General features: G+C 39.2%; 1 protein-coding gene across 1 annotated transcript; it reads left to right on the forward strand.

Annotated features, from left to right (window-relative positions):
• Positions 1 to 3,428: 3,428 nt before the first annotated feature.
• LOC117596975 (butyrophilin subfamily 1 member A1-like) lies at positions 3,429 to 22,160 on the forward strand. The gene is made up of 10 exons (XM_034303248.2): positions 3,429 to 4,221; positions 4,321 to 4,380; positions 9,788 to 10,138; positions 13,030 to 13,308; positions 13,514 to 13,615; positions 14,369 to 14,395; positions 14,531 to 14,557; positions 18,663 to 18,689; positions 19,016 to 19,042; positions 21,307 to 22,160. The coding sequence occupies exons 1-10, from the start codon at positions 4,218 to 4,220 to the stop codon at positions 21,846 to 21,848; spliced, it is 1,446 nt and encodes a 481-aa protein (XP_034159139.2). The 5' UTR covers positions 3,429 to 4,217; the 3' UTR covers positions 21,849 to 22,160.
• Positions 22,161 to 23,178: the final 1,018 nt, after the last annotated feature.

The following is a 23,178-nucleotide window of genomic DNA, read 5'->3' on the forward strand; positions in this document are numbered from 1 at the left end:
AAATATTTGTTGTTATAATGTTTAAGGACACAATAACGCCAAGAATAAACAGCACAATGATGCAGATATGTGTAATAAATAAATCCAACCTAATTATATAAAGCAAACCTTAAAGAAGTGAAATATAAACACAGAGAGAGAGAGAGAGAGAGAGAGAGAGAGAGAGGGAGAGTCAGTGCCTTCTCAGCAGAGCATGTGAGAGAAGCGGAGCGGTGTGACGGTGTGACGCTCCGCTACGTTTTCCGCTCTATGCACGTGCGCTCCGTTAATATTCCGTTAATATTCCGTTAATAAACCAAATCCCGCTCAGATCCCGCTCCAACATAAAAATTCTCTAGGAGGCCTAATTGTTTTCTGTTTGTACTGAAATTCTTGGATAAACAAGAGAACCAATTCTTAATTCGTGGCCATAATGTAGGACTAGCATAAAAGAGAACTATTCTAAATTCATGGCCGTGATTTTGTCTGCATGTCATGATCGGGGCTCCGTACAGCAGAATAGAACCTTAGCCTACCTGTTTATCTGTTCATTTATTATGGTATGTAACTAGCTCACCTTTTGCTGCACTACCATGTTTGCGTAGCACATCCTCGTGCTTTCTGGCAGTGTGCTGCTTCAGATTCCAGTATGAATCTTTGCTAACTCTCACAGTCTCCCTGCACTCCCTCTCACTCTCTTCTCCCTGCTCATTCTTAACTTTGATTTTTACTTTACATTTATGTATAAGGCTTGCAACTTCGTTTAAACACTATCTGAACTCCATAACTTACTGCTCTACTGCTGCTGCCTATTTCACAGATTCTCTTAAGGTAACATTACCTCCCCGCTCACCTGCTCTGCTTCTCACTGTTCTGTTGCTATAGTGATGCAGGCGCGCGCTCCCGAGAGGGGGAAGCATTTAATGACAGGAGATGCAAAACGGTACAACGCTCTCCAGGCTCGATTGCCTTTGCCTAGCCCTGAGTAACCCGGATGTTAAACTTGAGATTTTTTTTCCGTGTTGAATTTTGCAGCCTGAATGTGATTGGTTGAATTTGAGCTCTGAAATTAGCAACCTGAATACAGATTTCTGAATATCTGAAAACTGAATTATTCAGTCTGAATTTGTGAACACTGAAAAAATATACTTAAATATAGATAATTAATTTTTTTTAAAAATCTGGAATCTCCATTGTTGCCAACTTAGCGACATTTTTTTCTCCTAAAAATGCATCTAGCGACAAATCTAGCGACTTTTTGGACAAACCTTTAGCTACTTTCCATAGAAGAGACGGAGGCTGTGCGCTGTGTGAGAGAAAAAAAAACAGAAAAAGCCATTGTGTCGCTTCTAACTTTCTCTCTGAGTGATCATTTTACATGTAAATATAACTGAAATCACAGCATAACCGTCGTCTTTCTCTTGTGTGTACACTGATTTTGTCAGATGATGATGCTGCGTCACAGTTCTCAGTGGGCTCAGTTTACCACTCCACAGCATCCACAGAGTCAACAACTGGTTTAGTCCCAAGAATTTTGTCCAGCTCGTTGAACCAGGCCAACTTTAATTTACTCTCTCTGACACTCGCTGGAGGCGGTCGCATTTTTTCCTCTCTCTGCTGTGTCTGTGTGCCTCTCCCGTCTCGTCTCTATTTTTCCTTCTGCTGGTGAAGCTTCTCGAATCCTAAATTATGGAATTGATAAGCTGGTCCCTCAACGCAATTGATACGATCCTTTCACGAAGGAATGCTGGTTCGGGAGAGCCGACATGTCCGGACGGGACTTTTGCTGCTGGATACAAGATGGACTCTTGGAACAAGTGGAACATCGTCTGTCTGGCACCTCTGTCCCTAGAAGACGTCGAAGATGTCTACATATTTGGATTTTTGATAGCGGGTGTCCTGATGATTGGCCTGGGGATGTTCCTGATCTATCGACAAATTGGAAAGCAGGCAGCCAATAAAGAATCCCCCAAGCTGTCAGCTGTCATCACACACCATTGTGGAGCCGTTGCTGACCAGGTGAGGGCATTACATCAGAAGGTGACACGGATTGAGGAACTGTACCATCTACAATCCGTGGACATCCCCCGACGCTTGGATACCATCACGAATATGTTTTCGGAACTGTTTAAATCCAGTCCGCAATCATGGTCACGCGCCAGGAGGAGATGACTAGGGGTCTCACGGCCCTGCAAGGGGACATAAAGTTGGGGGCCATGCAGAACCAGGTGCCCGAGTAAATTGTACGATCTCCTGAGTTCTTAGATTTGCTTGATTATATTTGTGCATTTTCCTCCCAGGCTAATTTTTCTTTCTCCCAGAGGACCTTCATCGCAGAATATGCTTTGTTTTGACTCTGATCTGCAGCGGACACTCCAAAGACACACAGCTGTGATAACAACAGCTCCCCAAAGCACACCATATCAAATTCGGCTAGTACACACTGTTTTCGTAAATACTCTGCCCTAGTCAAGGACTGCCTCAGTGTCACATTTTCCTCTTTTTTCTAATCTCTTGCCCCCCCCCCCCCCCAAACTCCTGTACTGTAACCAACAAAAAAGACCCCTCACATAACTGCTCCATTGTATGATGTCGTATGTGTTTGTGACTTTGTTTATTGCTTTGACTGTTCTGTTAATGTTCTTCTATCGCGGGAGAGAGAGGACGTTAGCGCCTCGCATGGCTGCTTTAAGGACCTCTTCTCTCCTTATGGGGGAAGATGTGACCCGTCATTCCATTCATCTCGTTGTAGAAATACAATGACAATAAATGCTATCTATCTATCTATCTATCTATCTATCTATCTATCTACCTATCTATCTATCTAATGTAGTGTTGATGGAGTTTTAGCCATTATGCGACACTGTTCCACGAAGCGATTAAAGCCCATCTCCTTGAGACGCTCGCTAAACACCTTGTAAACCTCAGTGTTTAGAAAGTTGTTCAGAAATATGTGCGTCAGACCAAATTTCAGTGAGGCACTTCACCTCGTCTTTGGTCCAAGTTAAACCACAATCCATGGTGCGAGCCATTAGCAAAACAAACCCGGGTTTTACGTGACACAGTTCCCATCATGCATTGCTATACAGGTTGGTACTTTGGTTCGTTGGGTCAGATTGCTTTCTCACCACAAGCGAACCGCTCCAGGGTTCGTTTACAGTCGGGCCGAGATCACCTCAGACGAGTCTCAGACGATTGTTTTGGTGCAGATCCGAGCGCTATTACCGTGTTCACACACGTCTAAATAAACTGAATTAAGGGAGAAATCGCACCAGGTTCTGAAACAAATGCTCCAAACGAGCCAGGTGTGAAAACGCCCTATAAGAACACAGAATGATACGGAAGCCCTAAGAGGCCATGCGTTATTATTATTTATTTTTTTTCTTCCTTGTTTTCTCGTGATCTCGACACAACAACATGTTTTATTTATTGTTGTGGAGGCAGCAAAAGCTTAGCGCAATCCCTCAGCATCATGGATGAACAAATTCACTTTTACTTTAATCAGGGACTCACACAAGCTGAAACAGCTGTATGTCTGTCAGTGATGGACAACTTCCACATTAGTGTCTGACACTTGAGAAGGAGGCTGTCAGGTCCACACCCCTCTCTCTTAATGTGGAGATAAAGTCCATCTCTACAGCGGGCAATTATTAAATTTATGATGGCGATGGCGAAGGCGAAGACGCCAACATGCATGCAACACCAGTCCCATTCACAAGGCGCAAGATTTTGTCGCGATAAAATGATGTCGTGACAAAATACAGCTTTTTGTTATGTCGAGATCAAGAGAAAATGAAGTCTGTACCAAAAGGTACACAGCCCTTGGGGAGTGTCTACAAAATGATTGACAGGAGGCCAAACACAAACAAGCACTCCGGACCGTAACGCAATTATTATCAGCCCCATAAAACACTTGTGCTGAGGCCGTGGCTTAAACCATCATTTTTATCATATTCTACATATTTTCCAGGTTATTTATACAAGTAAGAAATAAAAGTTCAACTATTGCGCCTTCCAAATTCTGGTCATTGGAATGTGCAGCTACATGAATCACTTCAAAAACACCACCTCATGTCTCAGCATGTTTCATCAGAAAAAAAAGGTGTGTTTAGTCTCGCATTTAAGAAACAGGTTACACAAACGAAAGCACACCAAGAATGAAATCGTAGACTTTGGGACAAAGAGGTTTTATTTTTTAGCGTCTTCTTAAAGAGAAAATATAAACTTTAACAATAATAATGAGTAAGTATTCAGAGTTTTTAATAGAACTGATGTGTAATTAGTTAAATGTTATTTATCTTGTGAAACAGACTGAAGCAATAATAATAAACTGTCTTTCAGGGATTATGTTACTGTGTGTGACTCTCCTGATTCTCTACAGCTTTATGGAATCTCAATCAGGTATGAAAACATGTTCTCTCTCTCTCTCTCTCTCTCTCTCTCTCTCTGTGTGTGTGTGTGTGTGTGATATATACAGTGAATTCTAAGCTCGCTTTCCAGCTTGAGAGTTTTTGCCCTCAGAGTGCTGTAAGTTTAGCTGAGTTATAATAGCTGTTTTTGGGAGAACTGATCTCTGGTCCTCTTGTAAACGATGGTCTGTGACAGTCTTTAATCAAACCCTGGTGTGTGAAGATCTCTCTCAGCGCTAAGTAACTTGACAACACTTGTCAACAACTGGGGAAGGTGTTGTTATGATCAGTGGAGGAGACAGAAAGACTTTTTGATATATGGAGCAAAGAAGAAACTTATGAAAACTCATAATTTGTTATATGTATACGAGCATCTTTAGTCCAAAGCTTCACAGCTGATCAGTGTTGAGATAAAATATTCATATGTGATTAATTATCTCACCATTGTGGGGTGAGTGCCTGCACTGAGAACAGAGTGAAAAAGACACGTCTTATGCTGACCTGCATGGCTAAAAATCTCTACAAGAGCTGCAGATATTCCTTCACGATGACTTGCCAGTCGCCATACATCTAAATAGCAATATTCTTCTCAGATTGTGTGTTTATATCAAAAGAAAATGGTAATAATTAAAAATATCAATAAATAGATGAACTTAGTGCCACTATTTTGCAAACCTGTGCAGAAAAGTGATGCGTGGAATTGCACAATCGATCTACTATTATGAGGAAATTCTTCTATGTGAAAACAAATCTGAGATTATGAGCCTCTCCCTGAAACAAGCCTGAAATTGTCCTGGAGAAGGACTCAAGTATTCAGGTCAAGTGTGAAAATGCCCTTAAAAGTTGTCAGACATGTTCAGTTTTTCCTCGTAGTATTTGATGCCAACTTACTCTTAAGAAATGACTCTTAAATTATTTTTTCCCTTCATAAATCTACAAATCTAACCTAAAAATCTAAAAATGTGACATAGCAAAAAAGCATAGACAGGTTTATATATATTTTTATGAAAATGTATTCAAAAATGAAAAGGAGAAAAATAATAGATAATACAAACAAACAAATAAGCATAATAAGCACAAGCAATCATATCCTTTGCTATGCCTTTAAAATAAGCCCATGTGCATCCTGTTTCCACATTCCATCATCCTTCAGATGTTCCTACAACTTTATTAAAATTCATATGTTGTGCATTCAATTGAATGCGCATGATTTACGAAGCCATACGTCTGTCTGTATAAAGCCCTATAGATGACAGTGCAGATCAGAGCAAAAAAATGAGCAATAAGCCCAAAGCACTGATCTGAGAAAGGACAGCAAAATACACTCACCATCCACTTTATTAGGAACACCTGTACACCTGCACATTCATGCAATTATCCAATCATCCAATCATGTGGCAGTAAAACCATGCTTCAGTTAATGTTCACACCAAACATCAGAATGGGAAGAATGTGATCTCTGTGACTGTAGCTGTGGCATGGTTGTTGGTGCCAGACGGACTGGTTTGAGTATTTTAGAAACTGAAGCTCTCCTGAGATTTTCACACACAGCAGTCTCTAGTGTTTACACTGAATGGTATAGGGAGAAAAAATCCAGTGAGCGACAGTTCTGCTGCTGAAAACTCCTTGTTGATGAGAGCAGTCAGAGGAAAGGCCAGAATGCATGAATGTTCAGGTGTTTCTAATAAAGTGGACGGTGAGTGTATATCCAATAGAGCACAATTTGAGATTCAGTCCACAGAGCAGCATGACTCCAGTTAGTGCCTGATTGAAACTATGTGCATGTTTTCACCTTTAGGGCGTTTTTATTTAACAAGAAAATGAATGTATTGTTTAAAAAAAAGTGAAAATAAAGGTTGCAATAAAAGACCTGCATTCCTTTTCTAACTGGTTCCCTTTGGCCAAATAGTTTAAGAATCCCATGTCCCAAGTAGTACATGGGACATTCAGAATCCAGGTGGGGAAAAAACCCTTCCTACTTTCACAATCAGTAAGAGAGTAATTAGCAGCCAGGTGTTAGTAATGAAATGCACAAGATTAGTTAATAATCAAGAAGTGTAATATAAATACCTCTATAAAAGCAGAACTTTTGGCAGTTTGGTGTTCTGGAGCACTCAGGTGTGTCTACATCATGCCAAGAAGAAAGGACATGGCCTCAGAGAAGCAACTGTTGCTGCTCATCAATCTGGGAATGGTTATAAGACCATCTCCAAACATTTTGAAATTCACCATTCTACAGTGAGAAGGACTGTTTACAAATGGAAAGCCTTTACGGCAGTTGCCAGTCTTCCCAGGAGTGGGCGTCCCAGCAAATTCAGGCCAAGGATGGTTAGGAAAGCCCTTCTCTCCAAAACAAATATGGCAGCATGACTTAGGTTTGCAAAATTGCATCTAAACAAACCACAAAAGTGCTGGAACAATATCCTTTGGACTGCTGAGACCAAGATGGAGATGTTTGGTTACAATGCACAGTGCCATGTTTGGTGAAAACCAAACACAGTATATCACCAAAAACACCTTATACCAACTGTTAAGTATGGTGGTAGAGGAGTGATGATTTAGGCTTCTTTGCAGCCACAGAACCTGGGAAACTTGCAGTCATTGAGACAACGATGAACTCCACTTTATACCTTTCTTTCACATTTCTTAAGACAAATGTGCGGCCATCTGTGCAGCATCTTAAGCTGGACCGAAATTGGGCCATGCAACAGGACAAGCACACCAGCAAATCGACATCTAAATGGCTAAAGAAGAAAAAAATAAAGGTGTTGGAATGGCCAAGTCAAAGTCCAGAATTCAACCTCATTGAGATGCTGTGGTGGGATCTTAAGAGCTGTGCATAAACAAATGCCCTCAAGTTCAAGTTCAAGTGGAGTTTATTGTCATTTCAGCCATATACAAGTACATAGTGAAACGAAACAACGTTTCTCCAGGACCAAGGTGCTACATAAGACGACACAGAACAACACAGAACTACAAGGGACTACATAAATTATACATAAAGTGCACAAGTGCAAACATGTGCAGACAGCACAAGACAGTACAAGACAGTACAATGACTACTGGGACAGACAATTGGCATAGTAAGTCCCCGTGCAGCGCCGACCAGTACACAGTTCTGTTTAAAAGTGAACCTAATGACAATATTGCAAAGAGTACAAGAGTACAATACAGGTAGCTGAAATAGTGTAAACATAAGTGTAAACATAAGAGTAGCAGCCTATGTACAGTAATAAGTATTTGTAGCAGCATAAACATGTGCAAAAACTTGCAAAAAGATTTCAGAGAGGATGGAGGATGCTCAGTTGTGTGTGTATATATATGTGTGTGTGTGTTCCTTCAGTCCAGTTACTGAGTACTGAGGAGTCTGATGGCATGGGGGAAGAAACTATTGCACAGTCTGGTCGTGAGGGCCCGAATGCTTCGGTACCGTTTACCAGACGGCAGGAGGGTGAAGAGTGTGTGAGAGGGGTGTGTGGGGTCATCCACAATGCTGGTGGCTTTGCGGATGCAGCGTGAGGTGTAAATGTCCATGATGGAGGGAAGAGAGACCCCGATGATCTTCTCAGCTGTCCTCACTATCCGCTGAAGGGTCTTGCGATCCGAGACAGTGCAATTCCCAAACCAGGCAGTGATGCAGCTGCACAGGATGCTCTCGATAGTCCCTCTGTAGAACATGGAGAGGATGGGGGGTGGGAGATGTGCTTTCCTCAGTCTTCTCAGAAAGTACAGGCGCTGCTGGGCTTTCTTTGCTATGTAGCTGCTGTTGAGCGACCAGGTGAGGTTCTCCGCCAGGTGAACGCCAAGAAACTTGGTGCTCTTGATCTCCACGGAGGAGCCGCCGATGTTCAGCGGAGAGTGGTCTCTCTGTGCTCTTCTGAAGTCAACAACCATCTCTTTAGTTTTGTCCACGTTCAGAGACAGGTTGTTGGCTCTGCATCAGTCCGTTAGCTGCTGCACCTCCTCTCTGTATGCTGACTCGTCGTTCTTGCTGATGAGACCCACCACGGTCGTGTCATTGGCGAACATGATGATGTGATTTCAGCTGTGCATTGCTACATAGTCGTGAGTCAGCAGAGTGAACAGGGCCCCTGGGGGGCCCCAGTGCTCAGTGTGGTGGTGTTGGAGATGCTGTTCCCGATCCGGACTGACTGAGGTCTCCCAGTCAGGAAGTCCAGGATCCAGTTGCAGAGGGAGGTGTTCAGGCCCAGCAGGTTCAGCTTATCAATCAGGTGCTGAAGAATGATTGTGTTGAATGCTGAACTGAAGTCTATGAACAGCATCAATGAACTGAAGCAATGCCTTAAAGACAAGTGGGTCAAAATTTCTCCAAAACAATGGGAGAGACAGAAACTCCTACAGAAAACATTTACTTCAAGTTATTGTTGCTAAAGGTGGTTCTACATGTTATTGATTTAGAGGGTGTACTATTTTTTCCTACCTAGTTTTTAAATCTTGGTTTACTTTTTGGAGAAAAAAATTATTACATTTCGAAACCAGTTTTTTTTTTGTCACCACAGGTTAAATGTTTGTTGATAAAAATTGGTAAGTGACACACTGGAATCAAACCCAGGCCCCAGTATATGAGAGAGCTGGGCAAACTGTGTGAGCCACAACCAATATTCCAGAGGTATAACCTGAGTGCAGAGCAGATAAGAAGGATGAACAGAAACCTCCAGAAAGGGAAATAAATAATAAGCTCAGGCCAACACACTCTGCATTGATTAGGGAGAAAAGTAACAAACTAAAAAAGCACTCTCCTAAAATACACAAATTATGGATCACCCAGAATGAGTTTCAAACACACAACCACTAGGTTAGAAAGCAAGCACATTGCCATTGCACCATGAGGAAGACTGAAGGCAAATGGGGAGCTAGGCTTAAGAGGTATGAGGCCTGACACTCGCCCTACAGCAAACCAAAACAGAGAAACCCAAATGAGCTAGTGAGAACAAGAACAAAGGAGAAACTAAAGGCATAAACTTAGGACCACCAGGGGAGAAACCTCTGACTGCTTGCTACAGAGAGCTAACCAGGAAATAAAACTTTTTTTTTCCCAAACCCAAACACTCAAGTGAGCAGCTAGATTTGCAAGGTGATCAAGACTGAGCGTTTGAGTAACCTGTAAACAGCCCTTAAACAGGCCAGTCACAGGAGGAGCCGGTTGCCACTAATTATCGACTGGCATCTCTCTGTCTCCATCTGGCATCTCTCTGTCTCCCTTATGATAAAAAAAACAAAAACAAAAACATAAAATTGAAGGAGCATGTACTTTCTTTTTCCCATAATTGTAGAACAAAGTACAATGAAATAAGGTCTATCATGTTTTATATACACAAAATATAGTGATGGACAGTATTTGTTAATTTTTTCCTTTCCTTTTTCCCACAACAATACAGAGAGTTTAAAGGTGGTTGGTCCAGATGCTCCTCTTGTTGCTGTAGCTGGTGAAGATCTGGTTCTGCCCTGTTTTATCAAACCCAGCACCAGCGCTGTGGACCTGAGGGTGGAGTGGTTTAAACTAGATGTAGTGGACTCATTAGTGCATCTCTATGAGGATCGTGAAGACAGAAATGAAAAGCAGGCTCAGTCCTACAGAAGAAGAACATCGCTGTTCAAAGAGGAGCTGCAGAAAGGCAACGCTTCACTCAGACTCTCAGCTCTCCGAGTCTCTGATGAAGGAGAATATAAGTGTTTCATTGAGGACAAGTCCTGGTTTGATGACATCACTGTTCGTATCGTTGTCGAGGGTAAGATTTATTTCTTCACTGAAGAGAAAGTTATACTACTATAAATGTTCTTTTCTCTTAATATATTGGTTTGTACATAAACCACTTTAAAAGTCTGTAGTCTTTCATTGTATTGAGAGGGTTTAGAGTGGGTGTTCACTCACTCACTGACAAAATGATCCCATGCACAGGAGGCACTCAGACATACACTCACTGGGTTGCAGTGTACTTCTAATACATGGCCCAGCAAAGCAATATTTAAAAGAATGAAATAAAATTAATTATGGTGTCAGAAACTACTATGGAACAAATGAAACAAATCTGAATTAGCTAAAGCTGTTAGAGGTTTATTTGGTGTTTATTTCATATAATGCAGGATTTTGAACAATTTTCTAATGTATTCCCAGCTAACACATTATGTACCAGTTCTGCAGTCGTCTACTTGCACTCATTGCTGTGATGCATTTCTGTTTTGAAATTGTGCAGGTCTCGCATTTCCAGTAGCATTGTTTACATTTATCAGTACTGGTTTGTTGTGATCAAAATGAGTGTCTGCAATAATGCATTTATATATTTTCAACAATGACTAAAAAAAATATAATGAGCACTGCTGTGTTCCTCTCTGCACAGCATCTTCCAGATTTAACAGCTTTAAGCTTCCACAGCTTCCCAGCTCCAAGTGACCTCAGGAGACGATGGTTAGAAAATGTACATCTTCAATATTTCTATCTATACAAAGGCCTGTAGGAAACAATTCACACCATATCAGATAGTTAAATCAAAACCAGGAAGGGTCGGGGAAGAACAGCAAAAAGCATAGTGGCATTGCTCTTTAAATGGAACAGCTACATTGCTGCATTAACAATATTTACCTTTATAGCGTATGAGTTATGGTAAAAAAAAAAAAAAAAAAAAAAAAAGAGAAATTGTCAAAGAAAATCACATGTAACAGTTTAATGTATGTGTCTACAAACTAATATCATGAAAGGTATCCAGTTTTAATTGAAGACACCTCCTTAGGAACAGTACAAGCTACTTTGCAATGAACTATGTGGGCTAACATTAGCTTAGGTGTTCATTTCTGCTATTTTCCTGCCGTCCTAGTTGTGAAGGTAAGAATTTATTATAAAGCGTACAGTTTGAAGCCTACTAGAAGGGGGTTTGCAAGTATTCATGCATATCTGACGAACATCATTGACATTCGGGAACTCCTGCAGACACAGACTGTATTTACGACTGTAGTGAAAGAACTGGAAATGCAGTAACTGTGGTAAATATAATGCAGAAATATTTGTGCAAGTAGCTCATTTATTCATCCTTATTGGTGAGTCCAGGACTTACCAGCTGGTGACGTAGCAACTACGCTCCAGTCTGATAATTTCATTACCATTTTTTCCCCTCATTTCTAACATACTGATTCACAATGTTGTGGAGTTACGTTGACACACATAACTAGTACCAATGCACAATGCTGCTGAGTAACATTGCTACTACCTGTCTAGGACTTTCACTTTTCTAGCTGTCACAACATAAGTTGTTATGTTGTTATGACAAAACTTTGGTAATCAGTAAATGTTGTGGTTATGTGATGACAATATAATTTGGTTATATGAGTCTCATCACAATACCTAGTCAGGGTCCATTGTTAAAGTGTGCATCATTAAATACGTATTTCAGGGATTTTTTTAACATCCATTCTATGAATAGAAGATATTCATGCACTGTATGATTTGATTTAACTGTGGTTCACTTTCCCATTTTCGAGTTTATTACACTCCTTGGCAGATGTGGAACAAAGCCAGTAAATAATCTTTCCTAATAATCTTCTACAGTTTGTATATAATTGTCTATTTTATTGTCTCTGTTGTGTGCTTCAGTCAGCACCAATAACAGTCTTATTTTTCACACAACCACAACAACATGTACCAAGATTTGGCATGTTATCACACATGTGAAGCATTTTTCCCTCTGGAAATCTGTTCCACTCATTGTCCTGTTTAAAACAGGCAAAGCAAAGCAGCAATCTCTATGAAGGCAAACTGTTTGTTTATGATCTCCTGATGAGTTGTTAGGAAACAGATGAATATATGTGGATGATGTGAGACGCTGTAGATACTATGAGTGTTACTTTGATTGATCTGTTTATTGTCTCCTGATGTGCACAAATCATCACAAAGTCAGCCCAAAGATGCAGAAATCATAACCAAAAAAATGTCCAGCATCACGTAAAAATCATCAATGATCACTTTGCGTTAGGAAGGAAGCCCACCACCTCCCACCCCCAACTGACTGGGCTGCATCTCATCAGCATCTATATGTTTGTTTAAATGAAATGGTGTTGTCAGTGGTAATGTCAGTGGTGGTATTGTCAAAATGAAGAGTACTTCTCATCAGGAGGTCAAAATTCAAGCAACTGTAGTCCAAAAAAAAATAATTAATAATTTGGCTTTCTTGGTAAAATCTGATGTAGCTGATGTGTGTTTAGGAGCTTAATAACCTACAGGCCAACAGGAAATATTAATAAAATAATTTGTTTGTTTTCCTGAAAAAGCAACTGCTTACCAAAAGTGTTACTGTTACTTAAATTATAAGTATATTTATGCCATAAAACAAATATTTTTACTGTTACTACCATAACGATTTTTAACATAATGTTGAAGGATGCTGGTCTGTAAAATAACCCTGACACTATATCCAGCAAAAGAGATTTATTAGAATAGGGGTAGGAAAAAATTACCTATTTCAGATAGCAACAACTAATCTTGCCTTGTCTTGTTTCTTAATATTTAGCATCAGCTTAACTGTGTATTTTTGACCATGAAAAGACAGAACAGACTACATCATTAAATTGAAAACGAGCTTTTAGGTTAAAAGCTTACATTTAAACAGTAATTTTTGTTTAATGACTATAGTGCAGGGAAGCCACCCGGTGATCTTGATGGAGACATATGGTAACTCAGGAGGGATTAATCTAGTGTGTGAGTCCAGAGGCTGGAACCCTGAACCTGAGGTTCTGTGGCTGGACAGAGAAGGAGCCACTCTGCCTGCTGAAGATACACAGATACACAGAGACACTGAGGGCTTCAGTGTGAAACGCCGCATCACTGTTTATGATTATAGCGACTCCAACAGGTTTTACTGCAGATTTCAACAAATTCATCATATGATGGAGGCAGAGGTTATCATTAATAGTAAGTGTAAATAATTAAAAAAAAACAACTCTTACATGTAAACTGTAACATTCTACTGTAATCATTACAGATAAGGTAAATAATAATGACATAAGAACATGATAAACACACACTATTTTTGTAGTTATCAGTTAATTCTAGAATAGTGAATAGTGATTCAATTAATTAAAATATCTGTAATGTGGAAAATGTGGTTTCATTTTAGGTAAAGTCTTTGAAGCTTGGAAGTGGGTTGTCGGCATTTCAGTTTCAGCATGTCTTATTGCTGTTGGATGGATAGTAACTGCAGTTATTTTTCGCAAGAAAGGTAATATTTAAATCATTTTCCCTAATAACACCACAAGCTTAAATTGTACTGCAGTTTATAACCATAGTTTTAATCCACAGGTTCCCAAATCTGGTGCTGCAGAACCCCCTGTTCTGCACAATGTTTTCCCTGCTCTAACACACTCATGTCAGCTCAAGAAGGGCTGTAAATTAGCTGAATAGTTGGACCACACATTGGGAGCAGTGAAAACACTAATACAGTTCTGTGCAAAGATCTTAGGCACCCTAATTTTTTAAATACATTTTTTTTTGTTTTAGATGTTTATTTTATGACTTCTGCATTATTGAGACAGGAAAAACATTTACATTCCCAAACATTGGATTATTAGATTATAATAAACATAAAGCACTAAGTAAGTAAATAAAAATAAAAAAAGATAAATAGGCCTAGTGAAAGAATAAGTAAAGTGATTGTACTGCAGGTGATCATAAAGTCAGTGGAATGAGTCATATGGTCAGTGGAATGTGTGATGTTCCATATGAAATTAATAAATACAGTGCAGAGGAATGTCAAAGTGTCATGTTATTGCAAAGTTAACACAGGGTGGATTAAGAGTGGGAACGAAAGGCCTCCTGTACCACTCTTTATGTGTCCAGTACAGTTTGCTGTCTCTGTGTACCCTGAAGTGCACACTCAAATATTTTTCAGAAGCTGGTTTATATAGAAAAAAAAAAACTTTTAAAAAGTATCCTACAAGCATCTCTAATACTAACCCTTTCTCTCTCTTTTCAGTGCTGCGGAGACAGAGGATGGAACACGGTAATTAGTTTGTAAAACTTTTAGCACTTTTTTCCCCCAAAAAAGTCAGATTATAAGATTTACAAAATTTATTTAAACTAATTAAAATTTAAGGTAAAACTAATAAAAAATATTGCTTAATTCCATGTTTCACAGAGTTAGCAGAGATGAAGACGTTTGAAGGTAAGAGCGATTTTACAAACATTGCAGATTTTTATTAGTGATTGTGCATTGCAGAGCAAAGCAATGCAAAACACCATTGCTATCTGATTTTTATTACATTTTATAATTATATTATTAGAAGCTCTGGCTTTCTAATTTCTGTACGTTTAAGTATTTGTCCATTGAGATAAATTAAATATAATTAAAAGTGGAATGACCCACCTACCTACACCTAGGCAACCACCTGGAATACCACAGCAACCAGCCATCAACACCCTAAAAAACACCTGAGATACCATAGCAACTACTTAGCAACATCCTAGCAACCACCTTGGATGCCCTAGCAACACCCTAGTAACACCCTAGCAACCATCTGGGATTTACTAACAACCACCTAGCAACAACACAGCAACCAAATGGAATTCCAAACCAACCACCTAGCAACACCCTAGCAAGCACCTGGAATACCACAGCAATCACTAGCAACACATTAGCAACAGTATTACTCTGCATAAACTGCACAATCATTCTGCATTTTCTTCAGGAAATGCACTCTTCTAGTTTTAGCCATCAGCTTCTGATGTTGCCATTACAAATACTACAATACCCAGAATCCTTGTCTTCTTCCAGCCACTCAGAAATTCAGGTATGCTTGAAACACGGAAGGTGCTGAGGTGCCAGAGGTTTTCAGGAGGGTCTCTGGAGTCATCAGAATACTGCACTGCCACATTACTACAAGAGTGTAACATATTAAAAGCTGCATAAAAGCTACACTGTTGGAAGCAGGAAAAATGGGCAAGCATAAGGATCTGAGTGACTTTGACAAGGGCCAAATGGTTGTGATGGCTAGACGACTGGGTCAGAGCATCTCCAAAACAGCAGGTCTTGTGGGGTGTTCCCGGTATGCAGTGGTTAGGTACCTATCAAAAGTGGTCCAAGGAAAAAAAAACTGAACTGGTGACAGGGTCATGGGCGCCCAAGTCTCACTGATGCACATGGGGAGCGAAGGCTACCTGTCTGGTCCGATCCCACAGAAGCAATACTGTACCACAAACTGCTGAAAAAGTTAATGCTGGCTATGATAGAAAGGTGTCAGAACACACAGTGCATTGTAGTTTGCTGTGTATGGGGCTGCGTAGCTGCAGACCGGTCAGAGTGTCCATGCTGACCCCTGTCCATTGTCAAAAGTGCTTCCAAATTCCCCTGATCTCAATCCAATCTAGCATCTGTGGGATGTGCTGGACAAACAAGTCCAATCCATGGAGGCCTTACCTCGCAACTTACAGAACTTAAAGGATCTGCTGCTAAGGTCTTGGTACCAGATACCACAGCACACTTTCAGAGGTCATGTGGAGTCCATGCCTTGACGGGTCAGAGCTGTTTTGGCAGCACAAGGGGGACCTACACAATATTAGGCAGGTGGTTTTAATGTTATGGCTGATCAGTATATATAAAACTACAATAGATAGATAGCTATCTATACCCTAAAATGGAACACACCGACTTGCACACACATGATGGTTTCAAAGGGCCAAGCCCACTTGTTGCTCCGCCAATATTGCTTTGCCTGAAAGCCCATCCCTGGGTCACGAGTTTGTGTCTTGTGTGAAAGGTCCTTTACCCTTTGAATGGACATATTTACCACAAATGTTTTTGAGAGCACATTTTTTATAGTCTACTATGTAACACCCATGGTTTGCTTATAGAGCCTTAATAATGCCAAATAGGTTCATATGTCAACAAACTTACAATGTTAATTTTCAATGATACAGGGTCTTAATACACTTCTAGTCATCTGCTCTTTTTATTCCTTGAATAAAAGGAATTTGAATAAAATGAAAAGGAATTAATTTTATATGGCAACATAAACATGATGCAAATGTATTCTATATATACCAAAATACAATATGATAGCATGTACTAACATACTCTCACCAAGCACATTATTAGGAACACTACACTGCATGCACAATTATTAGACAAATGGTATTTCTCAGCTTAATTTTATTGGTGAACAAATAAAATGGTCTCAATTGATCCTAAATGTTTATTTCACATGCAAATGAATGATTAACAAAGAAAAAATGAGATTTGTCTTTCTCAGGGGAAAATATTATCATGCACAGTTACTAGGAAGATTTTAGTGTGCACAATTATTAGGCAACTGAATATCAAATCATTTTTTTCACTTACTTGTTTATTCTTCAGTCTTAAAGTATTATTTAACAAATGACTAATATAAAATAACATACAGCAATGATGAATATGGCCACCCTTCTTTTCAATAACTGCCATGAGCCTTCCAGCCATTGAATCAGTCAGTTTCTTGATCTGTTCATGATAAATTTTAGCTGAGGCAGCCACCACAGCCTCCCAATTGCTCTTCAAAGAGGTGAATTGTCTTCCCTCACTGTAAAGCTCATGCTTGATTGGCCCGAACTTCTCAATAGGATTTAAGTCAGATGAGAAAGGGGGCCAAGTCATGATTCTGTCATCTTTGATGCCTTTGCTGGCTAACCAGGCAGTGGTGTACCTTGAACGTATGTGATGGAGCATTGTCCTGCATTAATATCATGCCCTTCTTGAATGTTGCTGACTTCTTCCTGTACCACTGCTTGATGAAAGTGTCTTCTAGAAACTGGCAATAGGCTTGGGAGTTGATTTTTAGTCCATCTTCAACCTGAAAATCAGCTCATCATTAATGATACTAGCCCACAGCGGTACCCCTCCTCCACACTGCTGGTGCTTCGCTTGAACTGGTACTCTGTGCCCATTAGTGGACCACCCACTTTTCCAGCTAGATTCACTCTTATTTCCTCTGTCCATAAAACCTTTGAGAAATCGGTCTTCAGGCATTTCTTCGCCCAGTCATGATGCTTCATCTTGTGAATCTTATTCAGTGGTGGTTGTGTTTCAGCCTTCCTCACCTTAGCCATGTCTCTGAGCACTTGATACCTTGTACTTCTGGACACTCCTGGAAGGTTGCAGTTCGGAAATATGGTGGCACGGGAGGCTAATGAGTTCCTGGTAACCTCACATCTTCTTAAGTGTTTTGCAGTCAACTTGCACCTTTTCCTCTCCACACGTTTTTGTGAACCTGTTGTGTATTCATAACAAAGTGTTTGATTGTCCAGTGGTCACGCATCAATATTTTTGCAATCTGCAGTGTGCTGCATCACTCTCATAGGTATTTTACAATTTTTGACTTTTCAGTGTCAGTTAAATCTCTTTTTTGGCCCATTTTCCTGAGGTAGAGAAGCTTCCTAATAATTATGCGCACCTTATATAGGGTGTTAATCACTTTAAGCCACATTAAACAATTAAACTTCACCTGAAAATAATTATACCCTGTTAGCATTCAGGTTTATATGGTTAAGAGTTGGATAATATGCATAGAAATAATGATCAGATCATTATACTGACTTATCTAATAGTTGTGCATGCAGTGTATACTAATACTGGGTAGGGCCTCCCTTTGCTTTCAAAACAATTCTTTGTTTCATGGATTCCTCGAGATGTTGGAAACATTCCTTTGAGATTCTGGTCCAAATTTTTCAGTTGCACCACATCCCAAAGCTTTTCTATTGGATTCAGAACCGGTGACTAGGAAGGCTACTGAAGAACATTGAACTCATTGCCATGTTCATGAAACCAGTTTGAGATGACTTTTGCTTTGTGACATGGTGCATTATCATGCTGGAAGTAGCCATTAGAAGATGGGTAAATTGGGACCATGAAGGGATGCCAAGTGTGCAAAGTGTGCCAAGATAAAAAGGGGTAAAATCTTTGATGAACCTTTATTTCTTGTATTATTCCCAGACAATGTCCTCTGGGAATGGTCTTTTATTAAAATGTGTATGAATTATGGCTGTGACCATGCTGTACCCTGGGCTGTCAGGCAGTCTGTAAGTTGCATGGAAACACTCAACAATTTATCCAGTTATGCTTTCTATCTGAACTATTTTTGGGATTATCTGCGGCCTCGTGCCTATGGCTGAATCACAGCCCTGCTGATATTACACTACAATTATACTACAACATGAATGTTGCTTGTGCGATATTGTTTAAGCAGTATCCTACAAGTATCTAAGTACGGTTTCTAAAATGAACTTTTTTCTCTTCTCAGAGCCGCAGACAAAGAGGGTAGAAGACGGTAATTATACCTGAGTTTTTAAAACTTCTTGATTTTTTTTTAAAAACAAAATGAGATTTACAGTATATTTAGAAAGAGGAGAAAATTGTAAGATTTTACTTTGTCAAAGCTTATAATTTCACTCAAAAATCACTGTAAAAGAAAATCTATTGATTTAATTTATTTGTTTGTACTTGTATTTGTACTTTTGGTCTATAAGGTAAATATTATTTAAATATTTGTTATTTTATTGTTATATTTTGTTGACTCTGTATTTTATATTAGGATTTTGGTAAATTTATATTTGGAGAAACTAATTTTGCTTAAAATTTTGCTTAATTTCACAGAGTTAGCAAGAAAGAAACAGTATGCAAGTAAGAATAATTTTTTTTTAATCTTCATTACAGTTAAATCAGAGTCTCTACTTGATTTAGTATATTCTGTTTGTGTGTGTGTGTGTGTGAATGAGTGTGTCAGTGAACATGTGTGTGTGTTTGTGTGTGTGTGAATGAGTGTAGCTGTGTGTAGCCATGTTGCTCTGACGTTACTCCTTGAATGGGGAAGGAACTCGTAGTTGAGAAGACAACCCCAAGTTTCCAAGTAGGAGTTTCAAGTTGAGGGGGCGTTTTCTTTGTTTTTTTCTGGTTGGAGATTGGGAATTACAAGTACCACTAGTTGAACTCAGCACAAGTACTGTAAAAGTGGTTTTTGTTTTGTTTTCTTTTTTTTTCCCTCAAATTTCAGCTGGTTTCTTGCAGACCCGAGAATGATTGCAGACTAAACATGACTACTACATGATGGATATCAATGTCCTGTCACAAGCAACCAGTGCATAACCATATGCAGTATATCGATAATGGCCACACTGATGGACCAGAAAAAAAACCTTTACACCAGACTATGAGGCTTTAATGGTCTAATCTAGATTTAATGCAGGATGGCACGCTCCTGTTAACTGTTCTGTTCTTAGAGTCAGAAGGATCAGGAATGTTTTCAGAATGTGCTTCAGTCAATTTGCTTTGAAGAATCACTGCTATGGGCAATATTTAAATAAATATAGACAGAAAAATAAAAATTGCTGAAATCTCCCAGTTCTTTGGCTTCCTGAACACATGGCCCTGTACTGGAGGAGTTTTTGTGGTACTTGTGTTATGGGACGGTTCAGTGTGGACCCAAGGTTTATATATTGGTGAAATAAAGGTTAAGGGAAGGGTTTGGGTGTAATTGGTGCACCTTGAAAAATTCCCATTTTGATATTTTATTTGATCTGGTTCAGTAAAAAGATTTGTTTGTATGAGTATGCCATTTTAGCGTCTCCTTTGTCATGCCCACACCCTTCACTTTATATATGTGTACACCCTTCACTTTATATATATATACATATATATATATATATATATATATATATATATATATAATACAATGTACACACACTGTACACTCACTGAACACTTTATTAGGAACACTATACTAACACTGGGTAGGGCCTCTCTTTGCTTTCAAAACAGCCTCAATTCTTTCATTTCTTTCATGGATTCCACAATATGTTGGAAACATTCCTTTGAGATTCTGGTCCAGATTTTTCAGGTGCATCACATCCCAAAGCTATTCCACTGGATTCAGTACCAGTGATTGGGAAGGCCACTGAAGAACATTGAACTCATTGTCATGTTCATGAAATCAGTTTGAGATGACTTTTGCTTTGTGACATGGTGCATTATCATGCTGGAAGTAGCCATTAGAAGATGGGTAAATTGGGACCATGAAGGGATGCACATGGTCAGCAACAACATCCAATTAGGCTGTGGCATTCAAGTGATGATTGATTGGTATTTACAAGCCCAACGTGTGCCAAGAAAACATTCCCAAACCATTACACCACTTCCACCAGCTTCAACTGTTGACACAAGGCAGGTTATGTCCATGGATTCATGCTGTTGGCACCAAATTCTGACCCTACTATCTGTGTGCCTCAGCAGAAATAGAGATTCGTAAGACCAGGCTATGTTTTTCTAGCCTTCAACTATCTAGTTTTGGATAGTTATTATCCAATTATCCAATTATCCAGAACCTGACATGGTTTTCTGCTGTTGTATCCCATCTGTCTCAAGATTCAACATGTTGTGCATTCTGAGAAGCTTTTCTGCTCACCACAATTGTACATAGTGGTCCTTTCTGATGAAACATCTCTAGACACTTATGTAAATAATTTACAAAAATGCATGTGATTTGGATAAACTACAACAGAGAATCTGCTTCAGAATCTTCTGAGATAGTTCATGTTTAAAAATCTGGATTCACTGAACTATGGACAGTTTTTTTTTTTGTTGTTGTTGTTGTTGCTGCTGTTGTTTTTTTTTTTTTTTTTTTTTGGCTAAAGTATTTTTGAAGTATGCAGTTTGGTCTCATCCAGGCCATAGTCTGCCCACTGACAACCTCTGCTATAGACTCTATAGATATACACTTTATAGACATGCAGATAAACACACAGACACAATTTACACACTAACACTGGCTCTATACAAACACATACACACTTTACAGTGTTCATTAAAATGTTTCACTAATTCTCTTTCATAGTTTGTTTGAATGATGAATTGGTTTTGTTGTGTGAAAAGTGTCTCTGTGTTTCTCTCAGTGGATGTGACTCTGGACCCTGATACAGCTCATCCCAATCTCAGAGTGTCTGATGATGGAAAACAAGTGATATGTGGAGACATACGGCAGGATCTCCCTGATACACTGCAGTGGTTTGATTATGATCCATTTGTTCTGGGAAAGCAGAGTTTCTCCTCAAGGACATTTTACTATGAGGTGCAGGTCAGTGGGAAAACTGAGTGGACATTAGGAGTCACGAGAAAGAACATTAACAGGAAGGGGAAGATTACACTGAAACCACAGACTGGATTCTGGACTGTGGCTCTGAGGAATGAGAATGAGTACTGGGCTAATGCTGATCCTGATGTCCTCCTCACACTAATAGAGAAGGCAGAGAAGGTGGGGGTGTTTGTGGATTATAAGAAGGGTTTGGTCTCCTTTTATGATGTGAAGTCCAGATCTCATATCTACTCTTTCACTGCTCAGTATTTTACTGAGAAACTCTATCCATTCTTCAGTCCTGGTTTAAATGAAGGAGGTAAAAATTCAGCACCACTGATCATCACTGCTGTTAATGAATAAATATCTGTTTTATATTCTATCTCATTTTATTTTAACAAAAAAAAATCAGCTATATCAATTTAGAAATTAAACAATTTGTATAAAATTGATGAATGATAATGAATTGTGTTTACATAAACAGTAATAATATGATCATTATCTGATTTCATCAGTTAAAAAAAGTTAAAATTAAAGCTGTTGTAAGATTTCTAGAAATTCTATAAAGACACATGGATGTTAGTTTAGTTGTTGGATTATTCAGTGTTTGTGTGCTGTAAATCTGATTTCTCTAATAAACTATGAAAGCATAAACATCACAAACTAGAAAAGGGTTTGAAAAGGGCGGTGCTTTGTGTGATTTCTAATCATAAAACACAGTAAAGTGACTCCATTTGGGGGGTTCAGAAAGTGTGAAAATTAAGAGCTGTCCTTCTTCATCAATGGTTTGTGTTTAAGTTATGTTCCAGCAAGCTTCGGCACAATCGTCTGTTCAGCACACTTTCCTTCTTAGCCATCGTCCACAAAGCACTCTAAATGTGGTCAGTTGTGACGTCACTTCCAAATACAAACACGCCCCTTAGTATACTCCCACCCCTAAAACTGATTGACAGGTTTCTGTGCAAGGCATCGGAAATGCAAATGCAAAGGGAATTGTGATTGCATTTGATTTTTTGCAAGCTACATACACAATGCCGTGGAAGTGAAACAGCAAAAAGGGTAATTGCTATTGGTACTTCAATATGACAAGGTCATAACTTGTAAGACTTGGGAAATCCAATTGCAAATGGACTTTGCTTTTCCTTTTGTAATTTGGCAGACATCGTACATTCGTATAAACGAAAATGCAAAGGGTAATACTCGATTTGCATTTTCATTTGAATTATGTCACAATTTATGCATCCACAAATAGAAACGCAATTGCAAATGCAATTTACTATTACTTTTGAAATTATTCCGGAAAATACTTCCAGAAAAAGACAACTAACGTTAAAATAAATTTTCCTATTTATACAGGTTATGGTGAAAATCATCAGTTCTGACTCAACGTTTAATATATGGTTTTGTTTAATAAACAAAAAGAAACACTTTTGTGGGCTCAGAGTAGGCTACCTAGCCAGTGTGCTGGAAGAGATGAAGCAGGGCAGGGACACGAGAAGGTCTTTTGCATTTGGGCTGCTGGAATTTTAAGTAGCATACATGTGACATGCCATATGTTATTATGACATCACACCCAAATGATAATGAAAAAGTGAAAAAAAAAAAACAATGCAATGAGTATGCACCACTACTAAACTGTAGAGCTATAAACAAAGCCACACATCTTGCAGAAAGATATAGTAAGTGGCCTATA

This window comes from Pangasianodon hypophthalmus, chromosome 4 (assembly GCF_027358585.1).
Source record: "Pangasianodon hypophthalmus isolate fPanHyp1 chromosome 4, fPanHyp1.pri, whole genome shotgun sequence".
Classification (NCBI taxonomy): domain Eukaryota; kingdom Metazoa; phylum Chordata; class Actinopteri; order Siluriformes; family Pangasiidae; genus Pangasianodon; species Pangasianodon hypophthalmus.

Excerpts from the sequence above, each read along its gene's own strand:
- LOC117596975 (XM_034303248.2), top strand. Across the intron at positions 10,139-13,029 it reads TGTTCGTATCGTTGTCGAGG|TGCAGGGAAGCCACCCGGTG; the intron begins GTAAGATTTATT and ends TAATGACTATAG. Across the intron at positions 14,558-18,662 it reads AGAGATGAAGACGTTTGAAG|AGCCGCAGACAAAGAGGGTA; the intron begins GTAAGAGCGATT and ends TTCTCTTCTCAG.